This window comes from Phocoena phocoena, chromosome 2, assembly GCF_963924675.1.
Source record: "Phocoena phocoena chromosome 2, mPhoPho1.1, whole genome shotgun sequence".
NCBI classification, from domain to species: Eukaryota; Metazoa; Chordata; class Mammalia; order Artiodactyla; family Phocoenidae; genus Phocoena; species Phocoena phocoena.
The window spans coordinates 149,419,630-149,437,072 of NC_089220.1; the positions used below are offsets into that span (position 1 = coordinate 149,419,630).

A 17,443-nucleotide genomic window follows, 5' to 3' on the forward strand; every position below is an offset into this window, starting at 1 on the left:
TGATCACCTAGCCCACTGCCCTTCTTGTTGCCTCCCTGGCGGGGATGCAGTTCCATCCCTATAATGACTCATTTGATCTTCAAGACCAACTTGCAGGTCCAGGAGGGAAGGGAAGGAAGTCGGTTTAGTTACTTCATTGAGGAAGCGGACTGGTTGTGGGTGGTTCAGTTTCTCTGTGTCAGTCCTCGGTGCTGACAGGGCTGAGATGGGAGCTCACACCCCCATCAAACCAGTGATGGGGGCATGTCTCACCCCCAGACATTGGTGCCTTGGAGACAGTCTTTGATCGTCCCGTTATTAGGGGGCTGGTGGTGCCACTGGCATCTCGTGGGCCAGGGATGCTGCTCAACATGCCACATCGCATGGGATGCGTCAGGGATGCCGAGAGTCAGTGATGCCCTGCCTTAAACAAAGGGCCACATCTGTGTTTGGCATGAAAGTCGGTGGGAGGAGTCGGGGGGTGGGGCATCTGTGGGTACTGCAACCAATGTAGTGCCTGGTCAACTTTACATCATCTTTCTCAGATCAGAGGGTTTTGTTGTTTTTGTTTTGTTTTGGTTTTAGTTTTTTATTGGCACTGTGTCCTGCGGCTGTGTCTGTATTCTGGGGACATTGTGGTATATTTTGACTCATACCTACCAGACTTTGTACATTTCAAAATGAAGGAATTGAAGGGGGATGTATCAGGTGGGACTGAGCCTACCAACACTTGGACTCCCTTTTAAGAACATTTGGGCTCACTTTGGAGAAATCTCGACACAGAGAAGCCAGATTTATTCCCACGTTGCCAACCCGAAAGGGCTCCTGGGCCCACTTTACTCATGGGTAACGGGGATCTTATTCCTGATGTCCTGGGGCCGCACTCTTCACGTCCTCTCAGGATGAGGGTGAGTGGGGGTGAGGGGACGGTCGGCCGGTGGGAGCCCCGCTTCCTGCCCACCCTCAGGTGGGCCGTAAGGCATCCTGAGTCTGAATAGATACACCCCCTTTAAGGGAGCAGGGAATTCTTTGGTTCCTCCGTCAGGAAGATGCCAAAGAGAACCCTTGTGTGGAGCAGCATCGGAGTGAGTCTGATTCTCATGATAACCGCTTTACGGGCATCTCAGAGCATTCAACTGAGCACAGCTTTTGTGGGTCGGCCCTAGGAATGGTCAGAACTTTGAGGTTCGTATGTTCTGGAGGGAAATAGAAACAGCCTAGAGGTGGATACAGTTGAACCGAAATCACCTGTTAGGAGGTGATGCCGTGCTTCTCGTGACACCCCCTCCCCCACCCCAAAAAGAGTGATTCTAGTGAACAGGGCCTGTTGTTTACGTCCCCATGGAAGGGGGTCCTCAGTGTCAGCCTTGCCTCAGGGATCACTCAACCCAGGGCCTGGGCACTGACAGTATCAACATTATCTCCCTAAATCCAATCATCCCTTCACTACAGGTGTAACGACTCTGCATCTGTAATTCTGGAATCCAAAAATCTCTAAAACCTGCCAGTTTTGCCCGAACTCATTTGGGCAGCAGTCCTTGGTGGAGCTGCATGTAACCCGGACTCGCCCTCTAGTGTGACTGTCCCCGGGGTGGTGGAGGGGGCAGGAGGGGAATGGGGAGGCTTGTTCACGCTGCTGACAGTGCCAGGTGACACGTAATGTCCATACTGCTTCTTAAAATCCTAGCCTTCAAAATTCTGGCACACTTCCTGCCCCTAGGGATTGTGGACCCACATATGTAGCCAATGGCTGGGAATCAACACGTTAACCTGGCCCTGCTTCCTCGTCTGTCTGGTGAAAATCATATTTACCCGTCCTGCACTTGGAAAAAATCTGTGCACAAATGGGGCAAGGGGGCCATGATGCTACAGGTGCCTTCGACTCCTCTGGTTGTTGCCAGGCACAGAACTAGGGGCTCAGGTGAATCACTTCCCTGTGGACCGTCTCAGGACTGTGGACGTCCACATGTCTGCAGTCTGGGTCACATCCCGTCGGGCATGGCTTCCTTCCTGGCCTCAGCAGTGTTGGCACCTGCAGCTGGAGGATCTGGGGGGTACAGGTGCTGGGCTATGCATCCTGGTTAGAGCCTCTGCCCACTGGAAGCCAGGATCACCCCCAAGCCCACAGCAGTGACAGCCAGAAATGTCTCCAGATGTCAGCAGATGTCCTCTAGTTGGGAACCACCATCCTATACCCACTGGGGCTCAAATTTAGAAGACGTTTGGTTTTGTGTGTTTTTTTTTAAAGAATCATTTGGTAATTTATCCAACACATTTGTCCATGCCTAGTCTAGTTTCTAAGTTCAGCTAGAGCTTTCCAGGTTACCAACATCAAACCAGTTAAACAGGTCAGCATCAATTATTTAAATGGAGTTTTTTTGGCTTTTTCTTGAGTAGAAAGCATCTGGGAAGCATATTGATCGGAAAACACTGGTATTTCTGCTAAAGGTCTGGCACGGGATTTGTTCTGTCTGGCTGCCACTGGGCCTGCTGTAAATCTGGGACAAGTCTACGTGTGATACATGCCAACCCTTGGGCGCCATTCGGGGAGGGTTGGGGTGGGGTGTGGATTAACCCGTTCTTTCCACCTACCAAGCCACTTGTAGATTTATTTGTTTTTTCCTTTTAAGATAGGGGTTTTCCTTAGATACAGCTTCCTTAAGCTTCTTGGAGACAGTGAGGACGAGTACATTACATACCTTTTGCAAAAGACTGTGCTCAGGGTGGACTGTCCCAGGTTTAGGTGGATGAGAATCAGGGTGGGGAGAGTCCTTAAGTTACCTGCTCTGATCTCAGCTACAGAAATAGTCTAGATGTGTTTCATTTAGTATGCAGGGTCAACATCCTATTAGGTGCAGATTTTCCTGCAGATTAAAAGAAGTCATTATTCTTATTATAGCTCTTTATCTATGACTAACTTAAAAGTCTTTGCTCTTTAAAAGAACTTGTAAGGGCTTGGCCCTCCTCAAGCCCAGCATTTGTGAATATCAGGCCCACCCATCGTCACCCATTGAAGAAAGGTTAGGAGTAGAGCATCACTTTCAGCAGCTAATCTTCTTATTACAAACAACACATTCTAAATGGGTGAGGTGAGTCAGGACTTCCTACTGTGAAAGAACAGGGACATCAGAACAAGATTGGGAGCTAACGTTCTGGTCTCCTCGGCCATCACAGGAGGTCCAGTGAGCGGCTTTCTCACGGGAGCCCTGGGTCCCTCTCGGACCAGCCTGGAATCTGAGCTGCTCTTGGTCAGGGCGCTGAGCATCCCGGCCTGGCATCCTATGATGATGAGCAAGCTTTAGTTGTCAGTTAATAGACTGGTACCCTGTCTCCCTTCCTTGCCTCTGTTTGCCACAAAGGCACATTATTTTTCTTCTTGTATATGGTGAACTGCCCGCTTTCACAAGTTTTCAAGTGAGAAATGTCACATTGTGACCAAAGGACAACAAAAACTCACTTTCCCAGCGAGGGCAGCATGGGCAGTCGGGCCCAGAAGCTGAGGTTCCGCTCTTTTTTTTTTTTTTTTTAAATTTAATTTTTATACAGCAGGTTCTTATTAGTTATCTATTTTATACATATTAGTGTATATATCTCAATCACAATCTCCCAGTTCATCCCACCACCACCTCCGCTCTTCTGTCAGAACCCCGGGCTCGTCCCTGCAGGGGATTCGAGCAGGAGGGAGGGAGGGAGGGAGACGCAGGTGGCTTTGCTGGGTGTCCTGTGATCCTGAGATGTGTGCGCAGGACAGATGGTAAAGCCACCCACCCGCACAGAGAGCAGGTTAGAAAGTCAACTTTGGGGCCGTGTCTGGCTTTGTCACCCCTTTGCTCTCGCCTGCGGTCACCACCCTCACCTGTGCCCCAATAGTTCCGTGAAGGCCAAGAGAGGTGGCCAGAGTCCAGTTGTCTCATTTCCTTGAGGTTTTACACGTACCATTTCTGCATTTTAACTTCTTTAAAGACAGAACTCCTTAACCACTAACGCCTGTCTAAAAATTGTAACAGCGATGCCGGAAGGTATAGGTAGAAGCTTCGCTGTGCAGCTGGGAGAGAGGCGGTGCCGCCTGGCCCTTTGGCTGACGTGCCCCTTGCTGGATTGGTTGAGTTCTTTAAATTAATTCACAAAAGGTGGATGACCTGGGGAATGCAGGGCGAGACCTACCTTCTTGGTGGCAGGCTGGCTTATGCACGCCTGGAAGAGTGAACTGGTGAACTGTTACGGCCCTGAGCACCTTTTTTTTTTTTTTTTTTATAGATACTCTCTACTTGATACCTTCCTTTCTTTGTTTTCTTTTTTTGTTTTTTTTAAAAAATTAATTTATTTTTGGATGTGTTGTGTCTTCCCTTCTGTGCAAGGGCTTTCTCTAGTTGTGGCAAGCGGGGGCCACTCTTCATCACGGTGCGCGGGCCTCTCACTGTCGTGGCCTCTCCTGCTGCAGAGCACAGGCTCCAGACCTGCAGGCTCAGTAGTTGTGGCTCACGGGCCCAGTTGCTCCGTGGCATGTGGGATCCTCCCAGACCAGGGCCCGAACTCGTGTCCCCTGCATTAGCAGGCAGACTCTCAACCACTGCGCCACCAGGGAAGCCCCCGAGCACCCTTTTTAACTGCATGCCTGCCCCCTGCCAGGTCCAGCTAAATCCTTCCCATGTGATCTGGCTTGATCCTCACACCGTCAACATCTGCCTTGGGCTTAGACCACCTAGTTCTAGGAACCATTTTAGTGCCCAAGTTGCAAAAAAGATCACTTCCCTCCCTGCCTCTGCCCTGCCAGCTGATACCACTAATTAAGTACATAATTCACTGTGAGAGAAGAGGGCTGGCTTATGCGACTGGCTTTGTCCTGCTGTGACTTTTGGTTTATAACATACCAGGAACTGTGTATTACGAGCTTTGGCTTAAAGAAATCTAATAGCACCAGAGGGCTCAATAAATCACTGGGTTTCCAAAAGCTCAAAGTTCAGGGCTGTACCATGACTCGTAGTGTTGTAACCCGTTCAGAAGTTTGGAGTTGACCAAATCTCACCAAGGACAAACCTAAAGGCATTTTCCCCAAAGCTGTGAAATCAGCACGCAGGAGCGACTTGGTTCCCTGGACCAGGGCGTCTGTGCATTTAGAACCTAGTGGGGGCCGAGCAGGCTCTGGGTGAGGGAGGAAGTGTGTGAGCTGAGGTTCTGCGCATGCGTCTCCTATGCACTGAATAAACGCATGATTCCCAAACCTTGAAAACCATCAACGTGGAGAGCCGTCACCGCCTGTCTCTCCTGCACCCACACCTGGCTCGGCACAATGCACTTACTAACCCTTGAGCAGTTCAGAGCCAACCCCTCTATGTGCTGGCTCTTAAATCCTATAAGCGAAAAGTTTATTTATTAAGGAATTAACTTGGAAAACCTTCATTCTGTAGGAAACAAACACAGGTATTTAGTTGGAACCCCTGGGGAAGTCTCTGAATGTCAGTGATAACACACTTCCAAAGTGTTTTCTAGATACTGTTATCTTTTTAGCGATTGTTTCCTCTGGTCCTTGGAATGCTTGACATTCAAACAGAGTTGCTGACCGAAGAATCCAGGATTCGGGAAAAGCATCACTAAGTTGAGAAGACATGGGGACCCATCCGACAGTTTTCTGAAACAAAAAGCCGAGACTGAACGGAGCAGAAGCATCTTACTTGGCTTCAGTGCAAGAACTGGCCTTAAAGCTTCTGTATTTAATTCAACTAATTCAGTGGGCTATAAGTAGAAAGGACTAGAGGCAGGCTATTAGACTTCGTCTCTTTGAAAGTAATCAGAAAAATGAAGGGAAAGTTGCCATCAGGCAGAGTTAAAATACCAGTAATTTTCTTTCACCTTCACCTTTGTCTTCAATTGGTATATATTGCAAATATCTTTTTTAAGTTTTATTAAAGTATAATCGATATACAAAGGACTGTACATAGTAAATTTGTACGGTTTGAGTCTGGACAAATGCAAACACTAGTGATACCATAATTATATATAGATATATATCTCCCAGAAAAAATGAAAATAAGATAAATTAAAAAATTTTTAAAGCCAACTTTATTATAGCATAAAACTAATTTCTCTCTCAGAATGAGAAATTAAAAATAAATTTTTTTAAAAAGCCAACTTTGCCATAGCACAAGATCGTAATTTCCCTCTGGGTCTTTAATTTTAAACAGTACACCTGCGATTTCTTATAAGCGAAAGCCACCCTCAGGTGGACTAACTCTTACCCTATTTAGAACAGATTTAACAAATGCCTATAAATACCCCTACATATGGCAGCGTCTCCTACATAATCCTTTGGGAGACTGTGCCTGTTTTGCTCAAAACAATCCCAGACAAGAAGTCAAGATGTTTTCAGAGCCTCTGGCATGTTCTTAGACAGATCAGCGCTGGATTTGATACAACCAGCCGAGGGTCTCCTGGGGTCACCTTATGAACCAGGACTAACGAGACAGTGTTACTTTTGGTCCAAAGCTAAGCGTGGCTTCCAGTGTTTTACGGTTTGCCTTTCTTGTGTGAATCATAGAACTGGCTCGGAAGGCGGATCCTGAAACAGAATTTGAGAAAGTATTTTGGGCTCTGGCTGTGTCACAATGAGTGTTCAACCTTCTAAGGAGACTTGCAAAACCTCCTCTGAATTTATAAATCATGGTACATTTGTGTAAAACTAGTCTCCCTCACTTAGTAACATCTTCTGTGTTAGCAAAAGACAACTTAAAACTGTAGTTGGTAGTTGTTATTCAGATGTTCCATGGGCCTAACAACTTCACAAACTACAGAGTGAGTGAGTCATTTCCTATGACTCAGCCCATGGGCACAATAGAGAGCTGCTTTGAGTGCAACACTCGCAAAATCATCCACTTTCTTAGTCACTTTCTTTATTGTATGTATTTAGGCTACACAAAATAAGCAGATTCTTTCTGGAGAACATTTTACTTCTCAGAATAAGCGTTCCGGTCTGGAGAACGGTTTGCCATGTTCTCACTGTAGGAGCAAAGGGATTTGCAGATGTTTTTTATTAGATCCGTATTTAAATTCTCAGAAATAATCAAGGGAAAGGAAATGTTTTCATTCCCCGTAGGGCAGGTATTAAGCAGCTAACCGTCCCGGTGCTTGGCTAAGGAGCAGGTGCTGCAGGAATCATCTAGGAGTTGCTGCTGTCACCTGCACAGCTGACACGGCCCCACGGCAGTCCCTGACCCTGTGACTATGTCGACGTCATCCTTGTAAGCATCCTTGTAAGAGACTAGGGGACTGGTTCCCTAGTCTCTTTATTTACCTAGGGCTGAGTGTGCAGAAATCTCCCCGGTGGCTATCCGTGTGAGGGCATTAGAAGATTTTCACTGTCTGTCTTGTCAAGACCTTCGGGTCAGCCCAGTTCCCCATTCTGCTCTGCCAGAGGCGGTCTGGTTTTGTGCCGGCTGTTCGGACTGAATTACCGTCAAGTTTCCTCATTCTCAGAAGCACTTGGGTTTGGATGATTAAACATCACCCCTCCCCGCAGGGTGCACGTCAGCACAGCAGCCGAAGGTCTGAAACTTGGCCCCAGGCCCCGGGGCTGCTCGCCTTCTCCTTCCCTGCCTCCCAGGCATCTTGGAAACGAAAGTCCACTGACCGTGGTTTGTTCAGTTGCCCTGTGCACGCAGGGTGAGCGTCATTCCCACCAGAGGCCTGGGAGTCTGGAGGAGGGAGAGGTCGTTGAAAGGGCAGCCCTAAGGCCACATTCTCCCTCTCTCTCCCGTCTATCCTCTGCCAGTATCTCTGATCCGCGTCACCTGTCACCTACTATCGGTTATCTGTCCGCCACTGTCTAGCTGCCTATCATCTGTCTGTCTACCTATTTTTAATGTTCTGTGGAAAGAAGCTCCCTGGGGGCCACTTAGAAGAGGAGAGGACCTTGTTTTGCTCCCACTCCTGGAGCGGCAGGGTGGTCTGCGGGCCAGCCGGTCCCAGGTAGCTTACGTGCCGGGATGCAACTTAAACAACACCTCTGATAAGCGCTCCCTCTGGGGGGGTGGGGATGGAGGTGCTGGATCACATCACACTCACGCTTGTCACCCTTGCCCTCCATGGTAACAGCCATACCAGGCTCAGTACTTTAAATGGAACAGGCTAAAAATGTACACCGTCTACGGTTTCCAGAAAGAAGGGAGATGGGGATAAAAGCGATCTTAGAGTTGGACCGAGGTGTGTCTGGAGGAAGTTCCACTGCTTCTCCGTGAAGGCCAGGCTATGGGAGTCCCTGTCCTAGCTTGTCCTAAGGCTGAGGGAGCATCTGTCACATGTGTAGCACTAGACTGTACACACACACACATGGGTATAGATGTATTTCTATACAATATTGATATTATATGTATTGTATTGTAATTAATATGTGTGTAATATAATTATACAGTATATAATGAATGATATTTATTATATATAATGTATCAATATATAAATACATATGTGCATGTGTGTATAGTCTTGTGTTAATATGTGACAGCTAGGAAAGGAAAAGAGCATGGAATCAAATAGAAAAGGGAGAAGCTGAGAGCAGGTTCATTTATAGAATGTACAAAGTTTATGATATATAATATGTGTATATTATACATGAAATATATAAATAATATGTCTATAATCTAGTGTTAGGTTTTATAACAGTGTTATACATAAGAATTATAATGTCATATATCATAATATGTATTATATTTTGTTGGAAATTTTACACCTATAAATATGCAAATTGATCGCCCATAAAGGTGGCTGCACTGTTGATTAATTTTTGCTCCATACTCCATGGGCTGTTTAATTTTTTAAAATCTATATTCCTTTTTTTCCTTCCCTCTTGACTTTCACGAGGCAGGAGATAGGCATCCACAACAATAATCTATTATGACAAACTTTTCTAAATGGCTAATGCCTATTCCTTTTCAGGGGTAAATGCCCTGGAAGGTAAGTCACATAGATAGAGATGCAAATGAACATTTCTGTCATTCCTTTTTTTTTTTAAAAAAAGAAAGTATTTATTTGGCCGTGCCAACTCTTAGCTGTGGCGCAGGATCCTTCTTGATCTTGGACAATCTGTGAGGAGAATGAGATGCATTTAGAGTTGAAATGTAATTGTCTTTGGTCAAATGTGCATCGTCGTCCAGAATCCCCTCAGTGTAGTAAACTGGCACTAGTTGGAAGGTAAGGCAGATGAGGATGGGGTGACATCCAGCTGTGCTTTTAGACCCTATTTCATGTGTGTGGAGAGTCGCGGATTACCCGGCAGATGCTTTCCTGTACGCGGTGTGATTGACACCACTGCTCTCCGTGAGTTTGTGTTGAGTCACCAACAGTGTTAGGGTAAATACGTCCGTTTGCAATCTCTCAGGAGCCAGTAGACACCAAGCAAACTATCTGACTCCCTGTGCTACTCTGGATGAGTCTGGGTGGAAATTCCCAGTGTTGGAGTTGAAACTTAAGAGGCTTTCCCACAATGTACGGCTTGGAAGGAGCACTAGTGTTAACAATGTGTGTCCTCTCACCATAGGGCTCTTAGGAATTTGGATTCATTGTCATCGGAGTTTCCATTTTCCGTAACTCATGGATCAATTAATGTCTCAACACAGTTGAACCCAGTCTTAAAAAGATGTTCCTTCCCTCCCCCAGGGTTACCAGGGCATGGTGGATGGTGGCAGCAACATTGTGGAAGCTGACTGGGAAAGTGTCTCCAGCATCCTGCAAGTGGTACGTGCTGAGCTTCCATCCTGCTTCTCTCTCTAACTCTTCGGTTTGAAACCTCTTGTGCTTATGCTCCAGTAATACCTACAACAGATTGAAGTGCTGCCTGGCATCATTCTTATCTACTCGCATGGAAAGAAAACATTCTTAATTTGCCATTTAATTAAATTTTTTAAGAAGCTCTGCATCATGCACACTAAGGAATTATCCTTGCAAGAAAAAGTTACATGTGATGGCTAGTGGCACTTGAAGGGGGAGATCTGGTATCTTTTTTTAGAGTAGATTAACGTTGAGGCAGTTTTGGTTTGTTGGTACTGTGTGTTTAGTGGCAAATCTCCTTGCCTGTTGGGTTTTGGGAGTCATTTGGCATCAGTGTAACAAAGCATGGGAGAGATCCCGACTGGTAGCCTCCGGGGCTGTGAATTTAGTGGGAACACAGCATCCCTGTTCTGCCCTGACCCAGACAGGGCTGATTTCCTTGGTGTGCACAAGGATGAAGTAATCACCGCTTCAGGCGAAACAGTTGTTCACGTGGAACTTAAAGGAACCTCTTGCCTGAATATTTCATGTGTAATAAATTCCTGGAACAGTGTAGCTTAGTGAAGACTCCAAGTCAGTTGAGAAATAAAGAGATTACATGGAAGGAATGGATTTCATGAAAAGCTCTTGTGATTTGATCTTTTGAAATGTATGTATTCATGTGTGACTCACGTTGAGTATTCTTTTAATTGAAAGAAAAGAGATCGGTCCCATTCCCTCTGAAGGTGCTAGTGCAACAGAAGAAGGGATGAAAAAATATGGTATATAGATATAAATGGAATATTATTGGGCCATAAAAGAGGAAGTCCAGCAATGTAGGACAACATTGAGGTCATTATGTTACATGAAACAAGCCAGACACAGAGAGACAAACCCTGCATGATCTCACTGATACATAGATCTAAAAAAGGCAAATTCAAGAGAAACAGAGTAGAATGGTGGTTGCCAGGAACTGAGGGGGTTGCAGAAGTGCTGGTCAAAGGACATAAGCTTCCAGTTATAAGATGAATAAGTTCTGGATCTAATGTACAGCGTGGTGACGGTAGTTAACACTACCGTATTATGTACTTGCAAGTTGCTAAGAGACTAATGTTCTCACCACACATACACACACACAGGTAACCAGATGAGGTGATGGAGGTGTTAATTAGTTTGATCATGGTGATCATTTCACAATGTGCACCAATATTGAGTTATCATGTTCTATACCTTTAAAAATATAACCATGCTGTATTATATATTCGAAGGTTCTTGCCACAGAAAGGTAGCTATGTGGATTGATAGAGGTATTAACTAATCTTACGGTGGTCATCATTTCACAATATATACATGTATCAAATCATCCCAGCGTGCACCTTAAACTTACAAATGTATGTCAATTGCATCTCAGTAAAGCTGGGAGGGGGGCGGTGGTGGATGCTAGTGGGGTGTGAGTTGAAATGCCGGTCACAGACTCTTAAGTCTGTACTTGAGGCTTTTTGCTCTACTACTCCTGGGAAGAGGCTGAAGGAAAGTTGGACAACCATGGATACTTAGGTAGAGTAATATTTGCAAAAAGTCAGGACATTGTCATCTGAATTCCAGACAGGAAACCCACGTGTGAGGAGAGCATTTCCACTCTACTATGGTGATTGTGAAGAAAGATACAAAATACAAGTATGGTTGGTGTGTGTGTGTGTGTGTGTGTGTGTGTGTGTGGTGGGGGGGGGGAGAGAGAGAGAGAGAAAGAGAGACTGGTATCCACTTCTTTGCAACCCACTCGGTCCTGGGTTTCATTCCTGGGGCCCTGTCCATGTTATCTCCTCAATGTTTATGGGTTGCTGACTTCCCGTTGATAGAAATTATGTGACCCTCTAATCGCTCTTGGTCAAATCAAAGTCCAGAGGACTGGCTTATCTTTGCTCTGCACCCTGCACCTTCTACCCAGGCTTCCTGGTGCTGTGCCAGGTCCTGACGTCACCCCTGTCACACTGACCGTCATCGTTAACCGAGGATCACTTCTGCTGATGGGCACCTTGCTTTATGAAGCAGGCATGCACTTGGAAGGTCACGCACAAACTGAAGTTTTATCAGTGTGTGCAGGGTTTGTGTAAAGGCATCCTGAATTTTTCTATATACAACTAGGGATCCTTTGCTTTTGAAAAACAAAGTATGAAAAATCATGATTTCTCTCTCCCAGAAGTTTGGATAATCCAGCTAAGATTTAAGCTTGAAAAAGGGGTGTGGGCAGGGAGGGGTGGGGCAGATCTCATGCAAAAATAAATCCCTTTGGCTCACAGATTTCTACTTTGCTGGCACTTGTGGGGAGCCCTGACTAACAGAAGGGGAGTCTTACTACCTGGGCCCGCTGGACACAGTGCTTCTCTGGCTGTGGCTGTTGACCGGCCTTGGGCCCGTCTTAGGCTCAGAGAGTGTGCGGGGTCCAGCCCTCCCTGTGCTGGTGCAGCTTCCCCACGGGACAGCTATTGTTACCTTGCAGACTCTTCTGCTCCATGCATTTAGCTGATGGCTGCCGTTCATCCTTGTTTCCGTCCCCTATTCTGTTCCCCTTGGGAATGATGCAGCGTCTTTAGCCATTGAATTCTGGGGTAGAGCTAAAAATGGGAAAACTTTAAACTTTCACAGTTGATCGATTCAAAAGATGAAAAGGAAGGAAACCTACGCTTTGAAAGTCCTGTGGTTTTACATCAGCACTCACATGCACCAATCTGTCCATCTTTCTGTCCAAATGGGAGGAAATAGATAAACACGGCTTTCTTTCTTTTCCAGGGAGGGACCATTATTGGCAGCGCCCGTTGCAAGGACTTCCGTTCTCGGGAAGGCCGCTTGAAGGCTGCTCATAACTTGCTTCAGCTGGGCATCACCAACCTGTGTGTGATCGGCGGGGACGGGAGTCTCACCGGGGCCAATATCTTCCGGAAGGAGTGGAGTGGGCTGCTGGAGGAGCTGGCCCGGGAGGGTGTGTCTCTGTCTCCACGCACATTACTCTCGTGGGGCTCTGTCTCCCCCATTCGTCTCCCCATCCCCTCAGAGAGCTTTGAGTTCATACATTCTGCCTGCTTAACTGTCCCAGAGGTATTTGCTGCTGGTGGCGATGCAGATCTTACAGTCGCCACCTCAGCACTTATATTCGTGCCTCAAATAATGACAGTAACGATAATAAGAATAACATTCATTCCACCATCCTACGTGCCAGGCATGGCTCCACTTTTGACATAGGCGGTTTTGTGCACTGCTCGTGACCACCACCTGAGAGGGTTTGTATCGATCCCCACTTTACAGAGGAGGGTCAGGGGCTCGAGGCGAAGCCAAGCAGCCATGTGTGTGGCTCTGGCTCACACCTGTCCTCAGACGCCCGTGGCTGCCCCCCCCCAGCTCCCCTGGGGTCTTTCTATCAGTTGTTACAAGACTTGAATTTAGATGGTAACGACCTGCTGCTGGATGGTCTTTTATCATAGGAAGGGATTTTCAAGAAACCTATATATTCTGTGGTTTTTGTCTTTTAAACATGTTGTTACAAAATTCCACTTTAATATAAAATATGGCCAGTGGAAGCAAATTGAACTAATAGCAACCTTATGAAAAGCGTAAACTTGCGCTAAAGCGATGACTCCAAGTTCTGTGACATCTGTTTGCGGAATGGAGAGGGGCTGTCAGACGCCAGCAGCAAAGGACCTAACGATGTCTCTGTACCGTGCTCTGGTGTAAGGCAGGCGCCTGGGGTGGTAACTCAGGAGAGGGATAGCTGCCTCCCCCTTGACCTTGACCTTTCTGGTCCCATTTAAGCAGCTCTACCATCCCGGGTGGTCTTTCCTGAGAGCGCTAAGTAGATCTCCAGCAACTAATTAGCCCCCATGGGCCTGTAAGAAGTCAATATACCACTTGTACAATATTCTTTCAGACTTAGATCTGGGGTGGTGACGTGTCTTATTCAGAGCCAGGCCGTTTTCCAAGGCCGTTGCCAGACAGAAGTCAAATTGTATCCACCGATTGCAGCGTGCGATCCTTCCTTGCTTTAATTTTTACACCTGGGTTGGTGTTCTTGTCTGGGTGTCAAATGACTGTTCCTGTCTTGTCCCCAGCTCCACCTTTGTGCGGCTTTTCTCTCCGTCAGTATGCAGGATCAGGTCGCGTACAGATCTGATGCAGTGGGTAGGAAACCCATGTCGAAGCGTGCATTCCCCCCTCCCCGTGTCATCCTGGGCATGCGGCTTGTCCCTCCACAGGCAAGATCAACACGGAGGAGGTGCAGAAGCACGGGTACCTCAACGTGGTGGGGATGGTGGGCTCCATCGACAACGACTTCTGCGGCACCGACATGACTATCGGCACGGACTCTGCCCTGCACCGCATCATCGAGGTGGTGGACGCCATCATGACGACTGCCCAGAGGTGGTGGCCATGGGGACCCGGTGGGCGGGCGGGCAGGCGGCCCTGGGCTTGAGACATGGGCTGCGGAGACCTCAGTGCCCGCTCTGGAAGGTTCCACAAGCCTTGTCACTTGATATTAGAAACAATTTTGTATTGGTTTACTTTTTATTTTCAATTTTCAAAAGTCACTGCTTCCCAATTGTAAAAGAAAAGTGTTCATTGGAGAGAATTTAGGAAAAAGACAAAGCAGTACATAAAGTCCCACCCAAAGCTCTCCTGCAGGAATCACAAAGTAAAGCCCCGAGTTTGCACAGCTGTCATCAGAGCTGGGCGAGCATCCCACCTATTCCGCTTCTCACCTGTGGGTTTCCGAGCATGTAGATGAGGCAGAGACCTTCTGTCCCCGTGCTGTAGACTCACGGCAGAACCTTTACCATAATGCCTTCTGTGGAGCCCTTGGGTTTCCGAAGCACTTTCACGAAAGCCACGTGAGAAAGAAAATGGAACATGTGCCTCCATTTCGTGGATGAGGCACTTGCCACTGTCTCAGGGCCACGCCCAGTGGAACTGCGACCGGTGGCAAACCATGTCCCCTTCGGGTTCCCAGGGTCACTGGTGACGGTTAGTTTCCCGTTTGTGGAAAGGCTGTGGTCCCCGGGTGTGGACCTGACTCTGTGACTGTCGTGTCCTGCCTTGCTGCAGGCGGTCTCCAACCCACGGTTGTGGCCCGAGAAGCAGCTGACGCTGCCCAGCAGAGCCGTTGTCTTGGGAAGAGCACACACGTGTCCTGGTAGCGTGAGCGTGTCTGGCACAAGCACACCTGCTATAAAAGACAACCGGGAGGTGCTTCTCGCTGCTGCAGCCCCTTTGCTGGAAAGAGCTTGAAACACACTCACAATAGCATTTGCTTGTGTAGAAAGTGGGTCATTTGCGGGGCAGCTCAGGTACCTGCTGGAAACACAAAGCAGGCGTTTCTGTCTGCTTTCCCGGTGGTGCTAAGTGGATGTTTCCTTTATCTCTTTTCCAGCCACCAGAGGACCTTCGTCCTGGAAGTCATGGGGAGGCACTGCGGGTACGTACGTGCGGATGCGACTGGGATGGAGAGGACCGGTAGCACAGTCCCTGTGGGGCCCCGCACCCTAGCACGAAGGTGCCAGGAAGGGTTCCCGAGGAGCCAGCGGCGTCCTGTCTGCTGGGGCCGGCCCTGAGCTCAGGGTGCCCTGAGCAGCCCCACGAGGTCATTGCTGTCTCCGTGCAGGTACCTGGCCCTGGTGAGTGCGTTGGCCTGTGGGGCCGACTGGGTGTTCCTTCCAGAATCTCCACCAGAAGAAGGTTGGCAGGAAAACATGTGCATCAAACTCTCAGAGGTAAACCCACGTTTCGCCTCTCTTAACTGCCAGCAATTCTGGTTGCGTTGCCCTGGCCGTGATTTGCGGTGGCCGTTAGCATGTTCGGTTTGGACAGAGTTTTAGACAGGTGACAGCTTTCTGCTCAAAGTGGCTTCAGGCTGGTTGCTGGGGGCTTCGACCCCTCACATGTCCATCCACCTCCCACTGTTGCAAAGAGTGATTCGAGGGAAAACAGCTGAAGCTTTTGTGTTTCTCGTGCAAAGCAGCAGCTACAACCGTAAACAGAGGAGGTGATGTGAGAGTCCAGGGTCTGGGGAACATGGTGCCTCCCTGACCCCACGTAACAGGGACAGGAGACCTGTGTGTTGACTCCATCCGAATCCCCCATCTTGCCGTGTGGCACACGTGGTGACAGCTCCTTCCGCTGTGGGGTCCCCACCATGCTGGCCTTGCTGTGGGTTGGCCTGCTGTCTCCTCTGAGCCAGGCTTTTCCTTCCTTCTGTCTGTGGGTTGGGCTTGTGTTTCACCCCGTGGATTATCAGTGTCGGGCAGATTTCCTCTAGTTAAGGCTTCTAACTAAGGCACGTGAGGCCTCGTAGAAAACAACGGTTAGCATTCAGGACAGAAATCCCAATGCGTATTGAATTTCCCTTCTCTTATTTCCATAGCCATCTTATCGCTGTTCAATAGGCGATAAAGTAAACGCATGGCAGAGGATAATTACCATTGCATTCAGCAAACACGTAAGCATTGCATACAGCCAGGACCCACGTTTCATAAGATACGGCCACTGCCTTCAAAGTGATGGGTTCCAAGAAAGGAATTCCAGCAACAACTCAAATAAGCTTTGCTGACCCAGAACCTCTGTAAGAAACTGTTGGTAAAGCTGTTCTTTTACTAGGAAGAATCATGCACCCTTTTGAGGCTGGAGCTCTAGGCTGCAGCAGACCAGGGGCACGTCCCAGGGATGACTATGACCATTGAAGTAACAAACGAGTTCATTATCTCTTGGTTCTGACCTGGGGACCTGGGCGGCATGCTGTGCCGGCCAGCTGGTGTGGGAAGGTACGTGGCTGGTTGCAGGAGTCAAGCACTGGCCCTCCTGTTAGGCAGGTCCTTCATCGTGGCGCTGAGGACATCCGCTTGATTGCCATTCCACGGGGCATTACTTGAGGGACGTGCCTGTCCCTGCATCTGTCCCTTCTCATCCCGAGTCCCTGCCCTCGTTGACAGTGACACTACACAGGCCAAGGTCTAATGCCCTTAGAGAGCTGGAAGCACCCTGGCTGTGAGGAAGCGCCTGGCTGGTCAGAAGATCAGCAGTGAGGCCGTGGGGCTGATTTTTAGGTTTCTCCATAATTTCTGTAACTGTGTGGTCTGATCTGCAAACCTCCTTGAGATTCGGACATTGTAAAGTGCCCTGTCAGCTAGGACGTGTTGGGATTCCCCCTTAAGCGTTGGCAGAGTTAGGACTAATGGCTTAAGCTCACTTGGGTGGAAACACTCGATATTGTAGTGCCTGTCATTAATTTTTATTGGTTATCAGTGTAGCACTGTGAGAGTTTCTCTAAACACCTTACCAGATAATTGGCCCAGGAAGCAAGCCCCAGAGCATCCCCCAATCATGGGCATTTCGGTATAAAGTTGGAAAGGACTCAGGGGTATTAGAAGTCCCAGGGGTGGATCCTGGCTCTGCCAACCACGGAGCAAATGATGTTTGGTCAGACGACCTCCCCTTCATGTCCTAAGTTCCTCAGCTGTAACTCGGGGTCATGCTGCTGCTCCTTAGAGATTTTGTGAGGATTCAGTGAATGAGTGACTCCATCCGGGTGGGGGACCGGGAGGCAGTCAATGAACTACACAGACAAGCTGGCTGTCTTCCCACCTGAGTGGATAGGTGACCCCATTATTTTTTTATAAGTTTATTTATTTATCTTTGGCTGCGTTGGGTCTTCGTTGCTGTGCCGGGGCTTCCTCTAGTTGCAGCG

The 17,443-nt window shown here is 48.0% G+C and overlaps 1 protein-coding gene across 1 annotated transcript in view; it reads left to right on the forward strand.

The window, feature by feature from the left end:
• Window positions 1-17,443, forward strand: part of PFKP (phosphofructokinase, platelet) — a 75,855-nt gene that overhangs the window by 21,559 nt on the left and 36,853 nt on the right. The window contains exons 3-7 of the mRNA XM_065871819.1: window positions 9,625-9,702; window positions 12,505-12,694; window positions 13,962-14,127; window positions 15,134-15,178; window positions 15,365-15,473. Coding sequence (XP_065727891.1) covers window positions 9,625-9,702; window positions 12,505-12,694; window positions 13,962-14,127; window positions 15,134-15,178; window positions 15,365-15,473 — 588 coding nt within the window. The remainder of the gene's footprint in view (window positions 1-9,624; window positions 9,703-12,504; window positions 12,695-13,961; window positions 14,128-15,133; window positions 15,179-15,364; window positions 15,474-17,443) is intronic.